At 36.8% G+C, this 22177-nt stretch overlaps 5 protein-coding genes, 1 long non-coding RNA gene and 1 pseudogene across 11 annotated transcripts; 4 read left to right on the forward strand and 3 right to left on the reverse strand.

The window, feature by feature from the left end:
- Positions 1-2104: 2104 nt before the first annotated feature.
- On the forward strand, positions 2105-3655 carry LOC108844927 (uncharacterized). Of its 4 annotated transcripts, none has more exons than XM_057005378.1 (5): positions 2105-2399; positions 2492-2589; positions 2672-3007; positions 3099-3195; positions 3436-3655. In XM_057005378.1, exons 1-5 carry the CDS (start codon positions 2164-2166, stop codon positions 3506-3508), a joined length of 840 nt encoding a protein of 279 aa, XP_056861358.1. In that variant the 5' UTR covers positions 2105-2163; the 3' UTR covers positions 3509-3655. The 4 variants fall into 4 exon arrangements, with proteins under 4 accessions (XP_056861358.1, XP_056861360.1, XP_056861357.1 ...); XM_057005380.1 differs by having other exon boundaries at positions 3439-3655; XM_057005377.1 differs by having other exon boundaries at positions 2106-2399; positions 3096-3195.
- Positions 3656-3730: 75 nt separating this feature from the next.
- LOC108844899 (probable methyltransferase PMT9) lies at positions 3731-6824 on the reverse strand. Its single transcript, XM_018618184.2, has 7 exons — positions 6487-6824; positions 6067-6231; positions 5789-5971; positions 4838-5432; positions 4622-4734; positions 4312-4532; positions 3731-4194 (listed from the first exon to the last, which is right to left on the reverse strand). Exons 1-7 carry the CDS (start codon positions 6709-6711, stop codon positions 3873-3875), a joined length of 1824 nt encoding a protein of 607 aa, XP_018473686.1. The 5' UTR covers positions 6712-6824; the 3' UTR covers positions 3731-3872.
- A 1206-nt stretch (positions 6825-8030) lies between these two features.
- Positions 8031-10894, forward strand: LOC108844906 (E3 ubiquitin-protein ligase RGLG2). Its single transcript, XM_018618191.2, has 10 exons — positions 8031-8217; positions 8631-8963; positions 9055-9139; positions 9229-9581; positions 9656-9735; positions 9808-9913; positions 9993-10120; positions 10200-10383; positions 10462-10518; positions 10628-10894. The coding sequence occupies exons 2-10, from the start codon at positions 8646-8648 to the stop codon at positions 10706-10708; spliced, it is 1392 nt and encodes a 463-aa protein (XP_018473693.2). The 5' UTR covers positions 8031-8217; positions 8631-8645; the 3' UTR covers positions 10709-10894.
- A 526-nt stretch (positions 10895-11420) lies between these two features.
- On the forward strand, positions 11421-12200 carry LOC108844926 (classical arabinogalactan protein 6-like). The gene has a single exon (XM_018618210.2). It carries the CDS (start codon positions 11548-11550, stop codon positions 11983-11985), a length of 438 nt encoding a protein of 145 aa, XP_018473712.1. The 5' UTR covers positions 11421-11547; the 3' UTR covers positions 11986-12200.
- A 281-nt stretch (positions 12201-12481) lies between these two features.
- LOC108844936 (two-component response regulator-like APRR9) lies at positions 12482-14455 on the forward strand (annotated as a pseudogene).
- Positions 14456-14517: 62 nt separating this feature from the next.
- On the reverse strand, positions 14518-15679 carry LOC108844925 (BAG family molecular chaperone regulator 2). The gene is made up of 2 exons (XM_018618209.2): positions 15283-15679; positions 14518-14958 (listed from the first exon to the last, which is right to left on the reverse strand). The coding sequence occupies exons 1-2, from the start codon at positions 15554-15556 to the stop codon at positions 14741-14743; spliced, it is 492 nt and encodes a 163-aa protein (XP_018473711.2). The 5' UTR covers positions 15557-15679; the 3' UTR covers positions 14518-14740.
- Positions 15680-18218: 2539 nt separating this feature from the next.
- On the reverse strand, positions 18219-20734 carry LOC130510194 (uncharacterized). 3 transcript variants are annotated; one of them, XR_008943867.1, is made up of 8 exons: positions 20397-20734; positions 20201-20288; positions 19948-20005; positions 19518-19638; positions 19259-19414; positions 18878-19179; positions 18628-18731; positions 18219-18534 (listed from the first exon to the last, which is right to left on the reverse strand). It is a non-coding gene; the product is annotated as an uncharacterized LOC130510194 (long non-coding RNA). The 3 variants fall into 3 exon arrangements; XR_008943865.1 differs by having other exon boundaries at positions 19518-19649; XR_008943866.1 differs by having other exon boundaries at positions 19259-19417; positions 19518-19649.
- Positions 20735-22177: the final 1443 nt, after the last annotated feature.

The raw sequence follows: 22177 nt of genomic DNA on the forward strand, positions 1-22177 counted from the left end.
TAGTTGGTATATATCGAATAAAATTGTTTTTTTCTGACGATAATTACTGGTATCACATATTACTTGGTATATTTTGAAAAATACGAATATCGAATTTTGATTTTTTTTTCTATATTACATGCTCAGCCGGTTTTATAGAATACTATTTTGAAAACTTGTTATAAGTAAGAAGAGCCTACAATATTGGATGGATAACAATTTGATTGCTAAATATGTTAGGAATATACTTTTGTTTTAATGATTACTTGCAATGTCAAATAGTAATAAATAGCTATTTGAAAGATTGAACTGGGTCTTCGTCTCCTCTATTCTAGCTAAGTCAATATTACATGTTCGAGGGGACCAAGTAGTAGTATCTTGATGTATATGTGAAGACAAAGAACTTGAATGCATGATAAGGAGAACAAGGTTCTGCAACTAAGTGTATATATTGACTTTTTATATCTTATCTCTTTACAATTTCCTAATTTCCTCTCCTTTTCCAAAAACATAAAATTTATTATGCTGATATCTTCTCAACTGTTTGGAAATGTAAACATTGAAAATGATACGACTCTGCATTAACATTTGATTATATGTTTTCAAAGTTTGACTACAATTACGTGTCATTGCTTTTTTCCTATTTGTTTCAACTTCCAACCCTAAAACTTATTCCCTCCGTTTCGATTTAATTGTCGTTATAGAAAAAACATTTTTTTCAAAATAAGTATCGTTTTAAAGTTTCAATGCAAAATTTATTAAAAAGATTCTCCATTTTATTTTTCAATTGATTAAAATATGGTTAGATGTATAGGTAATTGTGTTTTTATCTTGGAAATATACAAAATTATATGTTTTCTTAGTCTTTATACATAAATCTAGAACGACAATTAAAATGAAACGGAGGCAGTAATCAACTAAATAAACGAAAAGTGTGATGTTAATGTCGAGGAACAAGCAAGAGAAAGGAGGGAATTTTTAGAGGAAACTTCTCAGAAAATACCGTATTATTACTAAATTTAATACATTCATGATATATAATAATTAAAGGAATTATCTTGAACATTGTTAGGGCTGAAAATATATGAATGGAACCCGTGGATCCTGCAACAACTCTGGACCAAGACTCATATCGAGTTGTTTGTTGACCCAACAAGTTAGATTAGATATCCAACCCTCTTCATACTTAATCATACGTACTCTACACATGCATTTATTTTCATACCTATCGACCACAGTTCACAAAACACGCGTTCACGTCGAATATAACCTGGTCTATCTGTTTTATATTAACGATCACACCCACCAAATTTGTAGTAACATGGTTTGTCCCTTTAGGGGTTTTTCAAAGGGTTTTGTCATTTGTGGCTACTTATTATAACTCTTATTGAGTTAGAGCCAATTGGTTGGGAAATTATCCAAACTAAGCTGTAATATTTTCTAACATTTGAACTATAAGATAGGGATGACGAAACTATGTATATAATACGTTATCTCTAATATTATGTGGTCTTGGGTATGCTTTTTGGTTCTTAAGGGCTAAATGTGTTCTGAATTGGAATGGTGAGCTTTAGTTTAGTTTTGAGTGATAATCAGAAAGATAAATAATTGGAAAGAAAAAAAAAGCAAATAAACTTAGTTGTTTGCTTATAGTTTAACGAATATTGGTTTATTTGTTTCTGCTAGACTATTTTAGTTTTAATTTGGTTTGATCAGGTTAACAAAACCCATCAATCTTTTTCTCGATTCAAATAATTTAGGTTCATGTCCAGCAAGACCAAATCTGAAAATTTGGAAACATTTTTAAAAGAACATTATACAGATTTTTTTCTCATAATTTGAATGCCTAAAAGCCAATGTTTCATTTGACCATTCTATATTGTGAGCAAGTAAACACCGGAACGAATCACTGATACAGGGACAGTAGTGGGCTGTCTTGTGAATGTGTCATGTGGTTTGGACCAGACATAAGGCGCTAACTGTTATCATTGTACATTGAAATTGTTCTTTTATATTAGTGGGCCAATACAATGACCAATGGGCCCATACATTGCTTAAACTTTATAAGCCCATATAAACAAAACGGCGTGCAAACTGATTTCCGAAACATTAAACGGCAAGTCGTCTCATTCAATACTAACTTGCAGTCTCGTTTCAGTAGTGAACAACACAAATCGCACATCAATGGCGGCTGCCGGGGAAGAGATGACCACTAAGGAAGGCGCTAACCTCTTGGGGAAGCCAAAGTACAAGAAACTCGAGAACGGGAGATTCAGATGCGTGCAAACAGGTCACGAGCTACTAGAGAAAGACAAGAAGGTTTATTCAGAAAGTAAACGGTGCCGTTTAGGGCTTATCGATCATGCCTTATCTCACAGCAAGCCACCACTTAACTTGTTCGAACAAGACCAGAGCTCTCGGTAATCTATTGCATAGTGTTCTGTCTTTTCTGCTCCTCGAAAGGTTTTTTTCGGTTTAGAGATTTAGATAGTGGTTTGTTTGTTTGTTTCAGCTCGAAACTGAAATGTAAGCTAACGGGTGATACGGTGAACAAGACTGAGGAACATATTTGGAAGCATATCAATGGACGACGCTTCCTCAACAAGTTAGGTTTGTGATTTTGAAGCACTGTTTATGAGAGTTCTTTAGGTTGGAAAACTTGTGAACGGTTTTTCTGTTGCTTATGTAACAGAGGAGAAGGAAAGAGAGAAAGAGTCTGGTGCTATTCCAGAAGAAGGTGGAGAAACTGTGGTTAAGGAGAATGGCGTAAAGGAAGAAAAGAAGAAGAATAAAAAGAAGAAGAAGAAGAATAAGAAAAAAAACAAGAAGTTAGTTGAGAAGGAAGAGGATGGAGAGGATGTTGTTATGGATGAACTCGAACATGAGAATGCTGAAGATGTTGAGGAGAGAGAGCTTGACTTTTGGATGCCACCAGATGGAGAGAGGTGGGACTTTGATGATGGAGGAGACCGGTGGGGATCAGATTCAGAAGAGGACGATGAAAAGAATGTGGAAGAAGATCCAATAGGTTTGTTTTCTACTTGTGTATCCCATTACTAACTGTGGATTCATGTTTCAAATCTTAAGTTGTGAGTTTCTTTTTGTAACTTGAGAAGTAGGTGAGATCGATGAAGATGGAAAGAGTAGCTTGGATGAGTGCATAATAGGTGAAGTTGATGAAGATGGCGAAATTAGTCTGGATGAAACTCCTGAAAGGTACCATGAATTTTCATTCGTTTTTTATGTGTAGTAGATAAAATGATTTTAGACATTAATCCTCTCAAGTATGTTGTTAATGTTGAAGTTAGACAATATAGTATGTAAGTTTTGTTTAAATCAGAAAATTAGACGGCTTTGGGAGTTTTAGGTCGATTGATGTATGCTTAATTGCTTATGGACAACGAATGTACTGCGTTGAAGCAAAGCCGATGTAATGATAACGTTTGTGTTCTTTAGCAGTAAAAAGAGGAAGCCTGAAGAACTCACTTCCAAGAAGAACAAGAAGAAGGTCAAAACAACAGCTTCATAAATCTGTCTCTCTTATTTTATTCCTTTTTTTTTTGAATTTTCACTTAGTACTACGTATTTTATTCAGCTTATGAGTTCAGTTTGATAGTATTTACTTGTGAGAGAAAGTGATTCGTCTCTCTTGAATAATAATAATTAATTTGGGGCCCTTTTAAGTCCAAATGAGTCGATGATTCGGCCACTACATTCACGAATCAAATTCTTTTCGCGAAACAATTTTAAATTTGGACTAGAAAATCGAAAATAAGAAGCTTAAGCATTTTTCCTACAACAAAATCAAATCATAACTACGTATGGATTTTTTTTTGTAATTTACAGTTCCTCATATCAAATAGATAGATGGCTTGCAAGATGAGTAAACCTTTTCACAACTCTGAAATGGCCGCCACGCTCCAAAGTTTCTTTCTTGCGATCAAAACTCTCTCGTCTTTGGCCGTCGACAGAGTATCACCTTTTGGAGTCGTCTCTGTGAACCACTTGTCCCATTTCAACAATGTCAGATACTTCTTGATGTAGCTAATATTCTCTGCTGTGTCACGAATTATGACGAATCCTTCTGGCCGTAGTATCCTGTCGATCTCGATAAGCAGATCCTCGATGCTGCATCCACGTGCTTCGGTTTCTGTGAATGTGTTCCATGCGTGGATAAGGTCGAATGTTCGTGGGTATGTGTCGAAGGCTTCACACCTGCAAAGATTATCATCAAGCCACGAAGAAGAACACATGATCGGATTATGTGCACGAAGAAGAACACATGATCGGATTATGTGCTCAATGTTTAGAGGTTAAAGCGCATTAACATACCAATCATGAGTGGCTCCGATAAGCCCACGGTCGTAGATTATCTTCATTCTTGGTTGGGATTGTACGGGTATGACGTTCATTACCCATACATCTTTATCGTCTAGAGCAGCTGCAAAACCACCGAGGTTTGAGCTCATGTCCATCACGTTTCTAATTGAGTTCTTTTGCACCATTGGTTTAAGCAGTTTCCAGTATTCCATCACTCTATGCCGCCATGTTTCCTGCAGCAACACATATAGTTTAGTGAGCAACAAAGAAGTGAAACTGGATTACTGAAACAAAGCTTTCAGTGTATGGAGAGAAAAATTACCGTATCTTCACGGAATTGCTCGGGAGTGACACCGACTTCCTCTAGACGTGGTGGAGGAGCTGTCAGTCTCCGTGGCCAGGGAACAAGCCCACTCCATCTTTCTTTATGCATCCCTGGATAAAAATATAAGAAACAGTATGTACCGGATAACAAACAGTATCAACTTAATGAAACTTGATATACTATATAAGTTGGGGATAAGATAGGTATACTTACGCACTGAGTACGGTGTTATGCAAGCTTTCATGGAAACGTTCCAAGTTGCATCTGGGTCATCTCCAGAAGGGCAAAGCGGAGGTTGGACACCTGGACCCCTCTTCAAGTAACAGCTGTTTGATATCGGTTTTCCCCATATAACAGATTGGTCTCTTTTGGCCACAACCCTCCAACACATTCTCTTGAAGAGATCATGCATCGCATTCCCAATCTTCCTGTTTTCTGGGTCGTGTGCGTAAGCTTCAGGGGACGAGTATACAAAGTAACCGCCGGGTCTGAGCAACCTATCAAGTTCGAGCAACAAGATGCCGTCTCTCTGAAGCCAATCTATCCGACATCTAGAGCAGTGAGCAAGTTCAAATGATCTGCTTGGGTATGGAAGCCGCTTAGTCCCAAGAACACCAAGTGTTGATGGGATCCCTCTTTCTAGAGCAAACTGGATCTGGTTCTGGTGGACATCATTGGGAGCAAGAGACATGGCTATTATGTCATGTGAGAGAAGATAAGCTCCAAAGCTAGCTACCCCACAACCAACATCAAGAACATTTCGAATGCTTCCTCCATTGTTGAGTTTGTCGCCAGGGAATTTCAGCATCTAAAGCAATAAGCAGTTTTTTTTTTGGTCATCTGAAAGAACTAAAAACGGTAAAAAACAGGGCCAAAACCTATTGTTAACTGTAGAACTATTCTCTCTGGTATGTTCAATGAACTATAATATCCCACATAATTTTCAGTAAATAGAGAAAATTATGTTCAAAGCGTTAACATCATGCCCCTTGCAATAAAAGACAACTAAATACTATTTTTGGCCCATGCGGCAGAGTGCTATACGCTTCTGTAACAAAAACCAAGCAGAAAAGGCGCAGGGTTCTAGAGGATTGGCTATGTGCCCTTGAGTATCAATTAAAAAAATGCAGAGAAGTACCAAATGATGATGATAATAGTTAGTACCTGAGCAAGGGAAACAATGTATTTGTCAGCTCCGTAGTGGAAATGCGTCCCTCCCCCGGGAAAATTGATCTTCTCACCATTCACAACCATCCAATTCTGATCAGATTTCTCTTGCGCAAGGTGTGTATGCGGAATGTTAGCCTTCCACACCTCGTCTCTACTAACAGGCCACTTCAACGGTATCTGAGAAACAACTCCACAAGATCAAAAAACTAAAACACCAGAGCCATAACATATGCAATAACGCAAAGAGAAAGACACAGAGAGAGTCCAACGACCTTATAACCAGCTGGAGGCGGAACAAGGCAATTGAAACGGCGTTCTGGAGGAGGGCAGTGATGCTCATAGTGCTCCATTAACGTTAAATTGAGTCTCAGTTTCAGCTGGTGGTGAAGATCTCTATCCAAACACGGTATAAGATCCGAGTGTTTCGAATCACATATCTGCCAAAAAGATCTTGTTTAGCATAACATCACAAACAGGATCAATAAACGAGAGAGCAATGAGCACTAAAACTACACAAAATCAACAAGGATCACTCAACTCTCACTCATCCACTAGCAATTTCAACAGAGTAATTACTAGACGAACGAGTTCATCTCCACAAAATCTCACGCAAACACTAAGAATCTCAATCTGGAGCTACTCTACTCGAATTATCTCAAAAACAACACGAATCAGTACGTAAGAATACGAACCGGAATGCTTTTGGGAACTTCGAGACGGCTCACTCCGTCTCGATCCCTGACGAATCCGGCGCGAGCGGGGTTAGATCCGTCGAACTCGTCGGACTTTCTGGATCCGGGGGCGAAGGAAGAGCCATAGTAGAGGCAAGTCAAGGCGAGCAGAGCGATGAAGCCGACGAGGACGTAGGTGAAGAGTTTCGGAGTCGCGCGGACTCGCTCGCTCCTTGAGTGCTTCATAACTCACTCAGCGAGTTCCGGATCCGGATCTAGATCTGACCCGGAAATGAGCTGCGGATAGTGTGCGAGTGAGTGACAGTAGATTCCCGCGGAAGGTTAAAATGACCAGTGTCGGGGTATTTTATGCGCAAGGGAATATTTGTGTGGTAGTGGTTGTGATCCTCTGCGACAAGGACTAGGAATGTTTCTGTTAGTCGCGGTTAAAAATTCATGGGCCTATTGGGCTTTCTATGTGTTTCTCTAATTATAAAAGTTTACATTTACATTTATCTTCTAATTATTTGGGTAAACGTTCTCACACCCAAGAGGCCAAGACCAGGCGTGGGCACGGATCAGATATCCGGGTTTTTGAAGGTATTTGTGATTTGCTTCGTATGTTACGCATATCTAATTTTTGTATTTGCTTTGCTTCGGAGAAATACGGATATTCGAAAAAACGGATATCCGAAAAATAATTAGATATTTGCGAATACTTACGGATATCTCATATGTTTTGATTAATACAAATAATCATAAAATTTTGATGCAGATTTGTTTTGTATGATATATTTTTTACGTGATATATAAGTTAAAAATTAAAAAAATTAATAAATCTACATATTTTGTAAAAAATTTAAACTTAGTTAACAATTATAACAACACAAAACTTAAGAAAAAAATATAATTATCATAAAATATTTTTTTCCTTTTATGTACTACTTTTATATAAGTAATAATGTAAATAAAATCTGTCAAATCATATGTCAGAATAATAATTATATAATTTTATATATATAGGACTTTAAATATAATCAAGATATACATGTACTTATATATTGCCGTATCGGATCGGATATCCGCTTTTCAAAATTTTAATATTTGTGATTTGCTTCGTTTTTGACGGATATTGAATTTTAGTATTTGCTTCGATTTGTAAAATTACGGATACCTGGATTTTTCGGATCGGATCGAAGCGAATAACGAATCGAATCAAAATTTACGGATATTTTGCCCACCTGGCCAAAACGAATGGAGAGAATAATAATTCAAAAGTCTAAAAGTTTCAATATTTTTTAATTCTATAAAGGTGAATTTATAATAATTCGATAGTAGTTACCTCGAAAGAGCAACGAATTTAACCGTACGACGAAAGAAAGATAAAAACTGAAGATTGACAGGATCGCCACGTGGGCGGAAACTTCTACCAACCATCCATTTTTTCCCAACAAATAAATATTTGTTTTAATTAAACTTTTTAATTATCCCAAACCAAACCATATATAATAGGATTAGCGTGCTTGACTAAGAAAAGTGATTATTCTCTTAATGATTTGATAGCAACAAAAAAAAACACAACAGAGAAGAAAGTGAAATTGCTTTCAAGCAAAAAGGAGGAGCCAACTTTATAAGGCGAACACTGCAGGAGGGAGGATTCAATCCGCCATTGAAGCTCCTTCACTCTCCCAAATACGTTCTCTGATTCGTTCATTTCCGTTTGCTCATTCATCTCCTCCCTCAAGTGAAAAGGTATAACACTTTTCTCTATTCACATCTTCCTCGAGGTCGAATGTCGGTAGATTCAGCCTCGAACATACATCTTGTGGCTCAGTCTTGTAATCTGATTAGATTAACCGGAACGGTCGTAGTTTGGTCTAAATCTGGGGTTAGAGTTAAAGAGTATCGCAGCAAAGTTTGGACTTTATCTTAATCTAGAAGAAGTCACTTATTGTTTTGCCTAAGTCTTATGAGGAAACTTACGTGGCGTGTTTGAATCTCTCCTTTCTTTATAAAGAAACACCACCAACCTTCGAATTTTTTTTAACTATTCGTAAGCGGTGATATCACGAATTAGGTATCTGCATCCATCTGCAACCTCCCCCAAGTCTGCATTTTCCTCTTGATTTTTCATGAATATAATGCCAAATCTTATGTTTTTGTAGGTTACTAGGGATTTGATGGGGACAGGGAACTCAAAGGAGAACTGGAGACAGGAGTCTTCATCATCATCGTTTAGGTCAGCTTCAGGTTCATCAGAATCACCGTCTTCATCTTCATGGGCTTCTCATCAAAGCTATCCTCAGTACGGTCCAGAAAGCTATACCTATCCTCCTACACCTTCTTATGCTCCTCCTCCCGAGTATGCGCAGCCTCCTACACCTTCGTATAGCACTCAGCCTTATTCTCAGCCGCCTTCTCATAGTTATGGCAATGATAAGAAGAGGTTGGAGCGGAAGTACTCTAAAATCGCTGATGAGTACTCCTCTTTGGAGCAGGTGAGATGAATCTTGATGATTAGATTCTTGTGTGTTTTGACAGAAGAAAAAAAAAAAAGAAAGCTTCACGTCATTGTTATGTTTCATTTAGGTGACGGAGGCTCTAGCACGTGCGGGTCTAGAATCTTCAAATCTCATTGTTGGTATTGATTTCACTAAGAGCAATGAGTGGACAGGTCGGTGAGATTTCAAGATTCTGTCTTTTTGTTGTGATGCATCAAATGATTAAGCACTTTTTTCTATTGTTATTTGTTGTTGGTAACAGGGGCTAGGTCCTTCAATAGGAAGAGCTTACATTTCATAGGCAATAACCCCAACCCTTATGAACAAGCCATAACTATCATAGGAAGAACCTTAGCTGCCTTTGACGAGGACAACTTGATTCCGTGTTACGGTTTTGGAGACGCGTCAACACATGATCAAGATGTGTTTAGTTTCAATCCGGAGGATAGGTTCTGTAATGGGTTTGAGGAAGTGCTTGGTCGGTATAAAGAGATCGTGCCTCAGCTTAAGCTCGCGGGGCCGACCTCGTTTGCTCCCATCATCGATATGGCCATAACCATTGTTGAGCAGAGTGGTGGACAGTATCACGTCTTAGTGATAATAGCAGATGGGCAGGTACGAACAGTACTGTGTGTGATCCTCTGTTTTTGTCTCAAGAGAAGAAAGCCTTTGCTTACTGACTATTTCAGGTTACAAGAAGCGTTGACACTGAAAATGGACAGTTAAGTCCGCAAGAACAGAAGACTGTGGAGGCTATTGTGCAAGCGAGGTTTGATCTTTTCACTTTGTTCTGCATTGAAGTTATCTCTCTTTGTTAGCTGATTATATTGTCTAATGGCAGTAAGCTTCCTCTATCAATAGTCTTAGTGGGGGTTGGGGATGGACCATGGGATATGATGAGAGAGTTTGACGATAATATTCCATCCAGAGCTTTTGATAACTTCCAAGTAAAGTTATTTATAAGCTAAAAAACATCAAAAAGATCAAAGTTATTTTCAGTTTCTTGATATGATTTTCTGTTTCTAGTTTGTCAACTTCACAGAGATCATGTCAAAGAACAAGGCTCAGTCCTTGAAGGAAACAGAGTTTGCCCTCTCTTCTCTCATGGAGATTCCTCAACAATACAAGGCCACATTAGAGCTTAACCTTTTAGGGTAAATCCCCAAAACATAATCTTTATGGATTCAATCTTTACCCCCCAAAGTTACTCAACTTTTTTCTTTTCTTCTGCAGAAGAAGAAATGGGAATATCCAGGAACGTTTCCCTCTTCCACCTCCAATGCATGGTGGATCGTCATCATACAACAACAAACCAAAAGCTAACCGTGTTCCAAGTTTCAAACCGAGCGTACCTCCTCATCCCACCGAAAGATCTATTCCTGCACCACCCGCTACCACCTCTGCTTTCGATAACCAGGTATACTTCTAAAAGACATTCCAAAATCTGTTTGAAACGTTGTTTTGAAACTTCATGTTCTTGATTTTATGTTAACAGCTATGTCCGATATGTCTGAGCAACCCTAAAGACATGGCCTTTGGTTGTGGCCATCAGGTAAACACTTTAACAACCTACTCCAATTTAATCTTTTATTCGTATTTTGTTTAACTCGATTGAAACATGGAACTAACTTCGTTTTTTTTGTTTGGGATGATACAACAAGACTTGTTGCGAGTGTGGACCGGATCTTGAAATGTGTCCGATTTGCCGTGCACCGATCCAGACAAGAATAAAGCTCTACTAACTAGCAGGCGGCCAAGATCGACTACACTTCTCTCTCTCTTGTTGTTAGTTTTGTTCGTTGATTCACTTTTCTAACTTGGATCTTTTGTCTTCTTTCTTTCCTTCTTTGCTTGGAATTAAAATGTTGCTATCAATGCGTGAATCCTTGCTCCATTTTCTTCTCTTTTGATGATTTTTTTTTTATTTTTTTGGACAACTATAAGCTACACTAAGATTTTGCAAACCCAGCCTATAAATAATCGAGAACTATACTCTATACAAAGACTTGGGCTACGATATAAACAAAAAGATATAATCAAAGAGATGTTGTGTTTTGTAGTTCTGTCAAAACATTAACAAAATGTAAGACATACAGTATTTATCTTGGCTGCTGCCAATATATTGGGTATTAATTTAGGCTTAGCTCAACAGTACAATAATTCTTGAGGATGAAAAGCCTAAAATGTGTTTTTGAGGCTCTAATTATTATTTTCTGAATACAAACAAACAAACGTCACAACCGAAAATCTCAGTTGCTGATATTAGTATATTCAATAAATAGTTTGTGTCAACAATTAAAAATAAGAGGATTGTTTGTGTGTTTTCTTTAGAATCTATTTTTAATCATATTATTTTAATATAATTTATAAAAATAGATTACAATGTTCATTTCTCCTCTCATATCCATCAATTTTCCCTAATTTTTCTCATCTTCGAAAACATTTAAATTGACTTCTCCCTTGTCTTGTTCTTGCATCCTAGAGCTTTTGCAGTAAAAAAAAAGCAAGATAAATAAAATAAAAAATACTGCTCTAGCTTTTGGAATATATTCCTGTTTTAATCTCATCAAAAACCTATAAAATGGCACGTCAATTTGTCATATTGGCCCTATTGGCTTTGACCGTGGCCACCGTTTTCGCTGCAGACGCTCCCTCAGCCTCTCCCAAAAAATCTCCATCACCAACCACTGCCCCAACCAAGGCTCCCGCCGCCCCAACCAAAGCTCCGGCCGCTGCACCTAAGTCAACCTCAGCCTCTTCTCCTAAAGCATCTTCCCCTGCTGCGGAAGGACCTGCTGCTGAAGGACCTGCTGCCGAAGATGACTACTCCGCGGCTGGCCCCAGTGATGCTAGTGAGGCGCCTGACGTCTCCTCTCCACCGGCTCCTACACCCGATAGCACATCAGCAGATGGACCAAGTGAGGCAGAGGCACCAAGTAGCAGCGCCGTGGCCACCGTCAGGCTCTCTGTTGCCGGCACTATCATCACCGCCGTCAGCTTCCTCTTTTTTTCTCTCTAAGTTAAAGCAGTCCACATTTTGCCAGACAATTATTTTTTGAGATGAGGTCGTAAATGTATCTTATAATATACGTTTATAAATCGAGGTTACCTGGAGTTAATATAAACTCAAGTATATCAATATGAAATTTTGTTTAACTCAAATGTTATGGAAAGGCGTATGATTTTTGTGCCCTGGTGGGGTCTTCTGTCGCCTAACTATTATATACATTGATATTTTAATACAGAAGAAAAAGTGTTAAAAAGACAATTAGTTAACGTAGGTAGGACCCTTGAAATTGCTCTTTTTACACGTATGTTTCGCTCTGATTGGTTCCCCTTCCTCTCTCTGATATGCTTTATTGTTTCCTCTTCAGCATTTTCTTTTTGCCAACGTCAAGATGAAGATGAACGCAAGTTTAAAAGATCGTTCCCGTTTACGAAATGTATTTGTTGGTAGAGATGGGCAAAATATCCATAAAATTATTCGATCTGTTATTAGACACAAGAAAAATATCTAGCCTTCTTATAAATCCGTGAACTTCATAAATGCTGTGGTATCTAAAAAGCAAAAACAAAATGTTGAAAAAAACTTGGGAGTTACTTAATCAAAAGTCAGTCAACTCAACATTACTCCCTCCCTGACCACCTTTCTCCAATGACTCTTCGACACGCGTCGAAGTTCTATCACGGTCAGCTTTCTTTTCCCCTTCACCTACATACTTTTCTAATTAGAAAGTAGAGAAAGGAGTGAGAAAATAATTAGAGAGAGTGTGTGACCGGAGATGTGTGACAAACTCAGTCCTCTCGGCGAAGAAAAACAGAGTAGGAGAACATCAAAGAGGATCAAGAAGAGGAAACACATGGGATCAACTTCCATAAACAAGTCTCCTTCAAATCTTGAAATGACTCCTAAGTTCAGAAGGAACACGAAAAAGCTCAAACTTCTCAGTCTCGAGCTCGAAATCACGAAGAGCAGGAAGAAGAGCCAAAAAACAACCCCGTCGAAACAGAGCAAAGCGGAAGGAGCTGACACGACGCCGTTTAAGGAGAAGAAGAGAGTGGAGAGTCCTGTGGGAGGAGAGAAAAAAGAAGAGCAGTACGACACCGTTGCAGGTTACCTCTTTAACTCCGACACCAACAGCAAAATCTCTTCGATCCACGATCTCCTCCCTTCCTCTTCTTCTTCTTCTTCTTCGCTTTTAAGGACTGCATTGAAGAAAGGAGCGAGCGAGGAGGAAGAGACGACGGAGAAGGAGCGGTGGGTGAGTTATTCTGGTTGTGGATGAGGTGATGAGTCGGACTCGGAGCGGGGGGACTCCACGGTGTTGCGGCGGAGATGGAAACGAGGGACGGTCTTCGCTTGCTCTGAAGCTTGATTATGAGCAGATCATGGAAGCTTGGTCGCATAAAAATAATGTTTGTGTCGACCGAGAACCGCCGCAGACGGTGCCGGACTTGCATGCCTCCGCTGACGTAAGTAAAATATCTCTTTTTGGTTATTTTTTATATCGTGATCAATGCTTAAAGTAACTAACTAATTACCGGTGAAATATTAAATAGACCACGGGTACTTTCTTCAAACTGTAATAATGATAAACCTAAAATTCTATTACTAGGGTTGAAAAGTTGTCCTAATATTATCGCGTTGACTATAAACAAATAAAAATAACGGCAGATAAATTATCTTTCTAAGACTAAAATATCTGTTTTCTTATCGTTGTTTTTTTTTTTGAAACTTAGGTTTAAAGATTTGATGCTAGGCAAATGTGTTTTTTTTGGGTGGTTTAGGTGTTTACCGGCGGCGGTCGAGAGGCATTGAGTTTGTTGACGGTGCCAGAGATGGAGACAACGGAAAGGTTATGGAGAGGCCATAGAGAAGCCAGTTTGCTCCGGTATAAAGAGAAACGGCAAAACCGCCTTTTCTCTAAGCGGATTCGTTACCAAGTTCGTAAGCTCAACGCTGAGAAACGTCCTCGCATTAAAGTAAGCTCACCTACTTTTCTTTTCAACAATTTACACACGTACAGTGCTGATAGTCTGTATTTAAATTTGGGTTACGAACGCGATGGATGTAGTAATACAAACTATTAGGCTACAAGTAATCGACTGAACTGGCTGTAGTAACTTCATGTTCTAATTATGGTTTTGGTTCATCTCTTTTCAGGGCCGGTTTGTGAAGAGAGATGATTTATAGACCACTAAAAACTGGTGGTTTAGACTTGCGGTCTGTGGACAACTGGACATACTACTAGTCTGTTCGAAATAACCAAGCGGCTGATGTTTGGTATATATAATATTAGAGACATTGGGGCCGAACCGGATTATACCGAGATATGAAAGGTGTTGGTCTGTATAGGGGTCTTTGACCAGCTTGGTTTTATGCAGAAGTTTCGGTTTGTTTGCCCGTTTTAGTTCTATTATTAAACTTAACTAATTTGTAACAAATCATCTGAACAAACAAAAATAATGAAAGTGAATATTAACGATTAGAGATAATGGAGTTCATCATATTTCTTGTGTTGTCGTTTTCAGCATGTAACTACATACCTCATTAAAAGTATAAAAACATTGACAACTATATTACGACATTTTTTTTAAACTATATTACAACATGTAAACATTAATTTTACAACTTTGAAATAGAGTGACTACATGAGATTTATATAATCTGTATGCATCATGCATGACAATCCTATCAAGTAACTATTCTTGGCTGATCTTATACTTTACCAAGAAGTTAACACGCAACTAATTTAAGAAACTGGTTTAGCTGTTTATACGATTATAGTGGGACAAGAAGCGGAAATGTTGTTAAGATCAAGAAGCTTTTTCTCTCTGAATGCAGGATCTTCTAGTAACAACACTTTGTCTTTTTCTCCAACACCAACCATGTGTAGATATTCATCATCCTCTCTCTCTTTCCCTTTGAATAGTAGACGTTGCTGTTTTGGTTCTAAACCGGTAAGCAGTGATAGCACCATCTTAAGTTCTCCTGAAAATCCATAAGTATAAGTTAGTTGTAACATCATGAATATTAGTATGATCTATAATTTTTTCATAAGAAAACAAATCTGACATTCTTTCTTTTTACTTTTTGTGCACAATAAATCTGACATTCTATTTTATATTTTCATCTTTTAGTATGGTTTTTAGTTTTTGAAATAAGAAAAAAATGCCATAGTTCCAAATGTTTTTTTTTGTTTTGTGATTTTAATAAAGGATAGCTTTCGTGAACTCGCATATATTAATCTAAATTTTTAACAAGTTTTGTAATCATACTAAATTTTAATTAAGTGTTGAGAGATGAGAAATTTACCAAAAGTGGAGGTAGCTTCAATGGAGAGATCATGAAAATTAGCAAAAGTAGAGACTCTAATGGAGATCAAGTCTTCACCAATGCTCTCTTGTCTTTTCTGAACAAGCATGCCTCCTGGCCTAAGTTCCCATTTAATCTCATTATTGCAGGAGCTAATATTGTTGTTGTTATTACTAGATCCCTTTTGTTGTTGATCTTGTTGTGTGCCTTTGTTGTTGGTTCTTTTACCAAAACCAAATCGAATCCCAAACCTCTTGGACTTGAACTTCATCATCTCTTCTACTTTGATTTCTTTGGAGTTTTTTTAAGATAATTTTCTTATGTTTATCTCGAGCTTTGGGATACATAAACATGGAAACATTTAGGTGGTTTTATAGGAGACAAGAGGCTAAGAAAAGGACGAAAGCACATACATACTTGCATGTGCAAGCTGCTTTTTGCAATTCACAAGTCTTTCTCTTTTAATAATGTTTGTAAAGTAATAATGTGGAGTCACTTAATAAACAATAAGAAAAGCCATGAATATGTGCCGACAAAGGATAAATTCAGATTTAAATAGGATTGATCGAGTCTGTTAAGAGAAGAGCTTCAGCACATGGGCGATGGTTCGACTGAGATAATTAACAATGTTTCCTTGATTGAAGGATCGAAGACGAAAAAAATGCAAGCAAAAAACAATCAGAACTACATCATTGCTAAATAACTAGTTGTATAGTCCCCGCGCAAGCGCGGGGCCGAGGACATTGGCGATGTGTAGTGTAATTTTGTGTTTTGTCATTTGATTAGTTCATTGAAGATTTACGGGATGTTGTTTGATGGTTATATTTGAAATAGTAAGCAATGAGAAAATGAATTATTAGTTCAAAACATGATAATGTTTTTAATTAGTAGCTCATATGGGTTCTTAAATTACTTTTCCGACACACTGGACAGCTTATATTTGTACGAAATCAATGATCAATGCAAAGAAAATGAAATTTATGGCCACATGTGAGAGCCAAGATACTGGTTACCTTAATGTAATTCTCGAGGCAGATGGTGCATATATGGTTTTTCTCTTTTGTTGTCGGAGGTCTATTAGTTTCTTCTAGGTCTGTGATGATTAAATCAACGTTAAGTCTTGTGGTTGCATTTAAATTGTAGTCTATGATGGTTAGAGTAACTTGAAGGTCTTGAGCTATAATATCATGGTTTTTCTCAGTAAATTCATCACATATTGGTTAGTTTTCTCAATAAGGAATGTTAAGTTGGGGTGATGAATGTTATGGTACGAAAACATGAATTCCATGGATTCAGAGACTGGGTCATTTTAATTATCTCTATTGTCAAAAATTGATGGTACCTGAAAATTTATGGCCGATTGTGTGTATATAGGCCTGGAGTAATTGTCTTGGATTTGCTCTTAACAATCTTGTTTGGTGTGAGAATCGATGGGTAAGAAGTGGATTGTTATTCATGTTTGTTGTTTGTGTTTGTTGTGAAAGCTTATAACATCATAGATATCTTTTATAGTGGTTTAGGATTGTTGTTATTTTCCTATTTATTTTTACATTTGTTTATAGTGTATTTATTAATGAAACTTGAAGACCAATTGCCTGAATTAATGGTGTAGTATTTGATTACGGTTTTTTCTTGAATTGCTAATGTTGACAACGAATATTTTTCTAATATTTGATATAATATACAAAAAATGTTTTTAAAAAAAGATATGGGAAAATCTCGAAAACATTAAACCTCTAATTTGCAAATGTTGTTTGCGTAAAATGCTAAGCTTCTCAATTGCATTATATATATCTTTATAATAATTGTTTGAATTGATTTGTGATGTAACTTAAAAGATTGGATAGTTGTTTCAAAATGAAGATTATATTTATATAGTTATATAAAGATTCATTAACTTGGTTTGTTTGAGTTGTGGAGTTTATTATGTTAGCTTCTCAAATATTTGATTTGTCAATCATAAAATTTAAACTGTTTTAGCTGAATGTTTTAATGTAAAACATTAATGAATTCAAAATTTGTTTGATCCATTTGGTAGTGATTAATGACAATAGTTTTTTTACATTTATCTTTTTTTAAGAAAAAAAACTCAGTATTATTATGTTTGATGATCAACCATGTCATTAGATTAGAGATTTTGAAATATATACTATCGAATAATTTTAAAGGTTTGTTTCTTTTTAGCACATTTTGGTATTAGACATCCCGCATTTGCAGATTGATTATCACTTATGAATTAGGTCACTTTCTAGTTACCAATTAGAGGAATGAAAGATAATTTAGATGATGAATACTTACACTTCCATAAACATAGTTGTGGCAAGTAGTGCATTAACAAAAAATTGACTCGTTATTTTACAATAAAAAAAAATTGCCTCGTCATATCTTTTTGGACCCTTTTAAAATGCGATGAAACACCTTCCTTTTAACGTTTATACATTTTTTTTTTTTTTTTTGCTAAAATTTTATTCATTTCTTAGACTATCTTTGTAAGTGCTCAGAAAAATATTATCTTTGTAAATTGGAAGATAATATAGAAACATCTTACATTTGAATGAGCATTTGAAAATGTTAATCTGGTTTTAGTTATTAATGTAAGTTTCACTATTTATTTGTTAGTTTTATTACAGATTATAAATTTCTTTTGATTATGATATTAAATAAAATAATAATTTTAGGATGAAAGTTGGTTAGATTCTATATGCCAAATATAAATATTTCTTAATTTGTATGTTTAGTTATGAATTTTTGGTACTTTAATTTATTTTTTCTAAGAATACGAACTCAAATGATATGGAATCTGTTCAAAAGAACTAATGCATTAGAACTAAGCACATCTTCCATCTCTATTTTTTTTTTGTTTCAGATGACATGGTCTATTCCGACTTTGAGCCTTACATGACATTTGTTATTCGCAGTAAGCCAAGCTTGGAAAATAACAGTAACCCAATCAATGTGTGTTCATGTTCTTTAGAAAATTTGTTCCTAACATAAAGTAATGATTGCCTTGATAAGGTTCTCGAGGGAAGACATACAGGCTGCAAATCCTTGGGTTTGGATCGTGAACCGTTCGCACGCATAATAATAAGAGTGTTGCAAGAAGAAAATCACATGAACATTATGACACCACTAAGAACTCTTTTCAGCTGCGCCTTCATCACTTCTGCCTCTACACCAAAACTCTGTCCACATTGATTCATCGTGCACTATATATTAAGCTGGTAGTCAAAGAGAGAATGACGGAAAGAAAACCTGTTAAAATTGCAACAGAAATCGATCTTAGACTTCGATGTGTTTTTTGCAAATAACATACAAATCAAAACAAAACTGAGACAGAGAAAAAACCTCTATCAGTACACAACCCAATGCTTCTAAGCTGAAGATCTCACTCCAGAATCAACACCATCTTCGAGCATCTCGCAGATGGACCCCCTTTGCCTCCCTTCAAACTGGGTTGGATTCAAAAGAATTAATATAGAGAAACTGGGACTGGAACTCAGGTACACCATGTACTAAGAAAAGATATATTTGGTTTCAAAGAACTTTCTTTATGTCTATATTACAATGCACAACACCAAACACAAGCCGGCTTTACCTGTTTGCTACTCGTGGATTCAACCCTCTCATATCCGGAGCGCGCATGAAGAAGCATCCCAGCATCAGCAAACAAAGAGCTAAGCAACCAATGACATCCAACGAAGATGCATATGCCATTGGTCCAAACATAGAGACACGACCGTAAGTTGGCTTAAGACCACAACACCACAAAGCGAAGCTAGCTATCTCACACTCCCACCAGTATCACTACCATGAGACACAATATGCTGCAACAGCTACTGCTGATCCTCCTGATGAACTTCCCGCTACATGTGTCAAGTCCCAAGACTCTGCAGTTACCTTTAAACCAAAATCGAAACTCAAGTATCAGAAACTACCCATCAATAAAGACTTAAGATTTCTTCATCACAAGACAAACCTGAAAGGACGAAAGCTTCAGTTAATCGTCCCAACTATTAACCTTCTTCACCGCTGTGGCATTGAACAGTCGACGATAATGGTCTGTGATGCGAGAAGAAGGCGATAAAAACTCCGGAGAGAGGACTTAGCTCCTCGCCTCTTCGAGATATCTGAACTGCTTATGGATCGTGAAAAAAATATCGTGAAACCAATACTAAGGAACTATAAAGAATGGAGTCATGTGCTAATCAACAGTAGATGGTTCAATGATGTAATACCTATTTGAGGGTTTCCTCAGGTTTAGCTAAAAGCTCATTGTATTTTATTTGAAATCAAACTTCTAGGCTTGAAGCTTCTCGTAGTCAGACTGAAGAACCGCCTAGCTTATGCTGAATGAATCTGAAGCAAAACTAAAAAAGGATCATAGGAAAACCACTCAAGAGCTGGGATTGCCAAAAACCAAAGTATCATAAAGTGTGAATCCAATATTTTACAGAGACAACATTTTATATCTAACCCAAATTTCCATCAATTTTTTAGAGGACATGATTTACTCTAAGACCTAATTTTATATTAGGATTTAGTTAGTTCATAAAAGCTGGTATCTTGTTCACAAAAAAAACGGGGAAACCTGGATTAAAGATTGTGGAAGTCTCTTAGAAACTAATACATAAAAGTTAGAAACAAAGTACATGTCCAGTAACTTACTCTAAAGTAGATGAAGGCATTCGTCCCTCTCAAAGCAACCAGAACTATATTGGAAACCCTGCATTGTGTTCCAGAACATGCAAAAGATCAGAAATCGCATTATTTGTCAAAGGTAGATCAAACTGTTCGATCGCAAAAAAAAAAAGAACAAAACTATCAGATAGATGAGACAAATAATTGATTTTTTTATCAAACCCTAGCTGGCTTAACTTCAAAGTGGTGAAAGTAAGGATCTTTAGGGTGAATGATTTACCTGCGCTGCAGTTAGAGGGAGGATCCTTCTGCAAATCGTTGAGCTCTTTCAAAATCTTCTTCGAAGCCATGGCTCAGACACGAAAGACCTGCACCAAGGAGACAAGCCGAGATAACTGATATTATGAACAGAGGAAGGTTAAACCCTTGAAGATGTACCACGAAAGATCACAGAGAGGAAGGAGAAGATCACGAACCGAGAAAAAGCGATCAGACAGGGAAGACGATGCGGTGCAAAGAGAGAACGAATGAGATCCTCGCTCTCTCCTACCTTTTCTTTATAAGTCAAGAGAGAATGTATTCAAGACGGCAACCCGAAGCTTCTGATTGATCCAGCGGCTCCGCGTGACCTATTTCTACCATGGAATGAAGCTTAATCTCATTCTCCGCAAGATTCTCCCCATCACCTTGCTGCCTATCGATCTAAACTACGACGTCACTGATGAATCTGCGAGGATGATACAAAGTGGGGCGAGTGGGATGTAGATGTTAATGGTCAGATTAAATGAGAAAATTAATGGGAACTGAAGTTAGAAGGCGTTACAGAAAGTTAATGAGAAGCTTAGTCGGGATGAAAAGAGACGGCTTAAGTATGTGCTCAGACACTATACAAATGGGCCCAAACAAACAAATCTCACATAAGCCCAAAACAATACGGTCTTGATGTCATGCGCTTTACTTTCATAACCAAACAGACATAATAGCCCATTAGGTAAAAAAAAAACACGTGTCCTCCATATAGGGAGTGAAGTCCGCCATTATATTATAGATTATAAGTTTATTATGGGTAGGCTGTGTTTGATTTGAAAGTTTTGGCGGACCGACCTTGTTGTATAAAATTTTATCTCAGTTTGACAAATTATTTTCATAATTTGTTTTTTCTTTGTTTGTCAATGCTATTTGTATATTGGATGTATAAAAAAACATATACCAAAGCCTTTTAATGGTCGTGGATGATAAAAGAAAAACATAGAAAAAGTGTCGATGATAGTTGTTTAATCATATACCTAATCAGGTAAAACGGACAGTAGTTTAACTTGTTCTTTAGTGCCAATCAAGGTGATTACGATTCTCGGGTGAACTTGAGTTGGTGTAAACATCGCCATGTGGTAGGACCATTTTGGAAAATTAATAAAGCATGAAAGCCTTTTGAAATAACGACAAATTCACAAATTATAAAAGATAGCTTACTGATTAGCTCAGAGTTATAAGTTATGATGATCTGAAATAAGATCTTCGACAAGATATTTCTTATATATGTAAGAGATCAAACAACTCAGCTCAGTTACATAAGATTTGCTATCTGATCATGTAGTAGTTATTATTGGAATATCAATCTTTCTATTGCAAACGCAATTGTAAATCATGTTGCAGCGTTAAATTTCTTATTAAGTTTACCAAGTTTTATATTCAGCATTAATATATAGTTTTTTCATTGTCCATCGAGTTCTTGACCCTATTTGTTTTAGGTCTTAGCCACCAGATTAGTGATCGTCTCCTTGTACGTTACGTTAGATTAATCTCTGATCATATTATGGATCTTCGACAGAAACCAAACATGCACATGTATGTAATCAAGATCATGTAATTGATTATTAATGGACAAGGTGATATGACACATCAACATGTAATAGCTAGAAGACGGTATCTGAGATATGGGGAATCCACAATTATATTTCTCAACCCACCAACATGGTTTGCCCATATATTATACATTAAAAATATAATGTATATACTGATATACATAATACAATTTGAATATTTATCTACGCACTCAATAATATGTTTGTGGAAGTTTATATACTTGTATTATTTACATGTCTATGTGCATGGGCCAGACATGTTTATTGGATTTTTTACGAAGAAACATATATCCTTTGTACCCACCCAACCCTGAAGTATGGTCTTCAGTGCGTTATGTCAGGTATACTCATGGGATGTTGTAATTCTATATCTGTTGGCAAGAAAGAAAACCACT

Source organism: Raphanus sativus, chromosome 3 (genome assembly GCF_000801105.2).
Source record: "Raphanus sativus cultivar WK10039 chromosome 3, ASM80110v3, whole genome shotgun sequence".
In the NCBI taxonomy this organism is placed as follows: domain Eukaryota; kingdom Viridiplantae; phylum Streptophyta; class Magnoliopsida; order Brassicales; family Brassicaceae; genus Raphanus; species Raphanus sativus.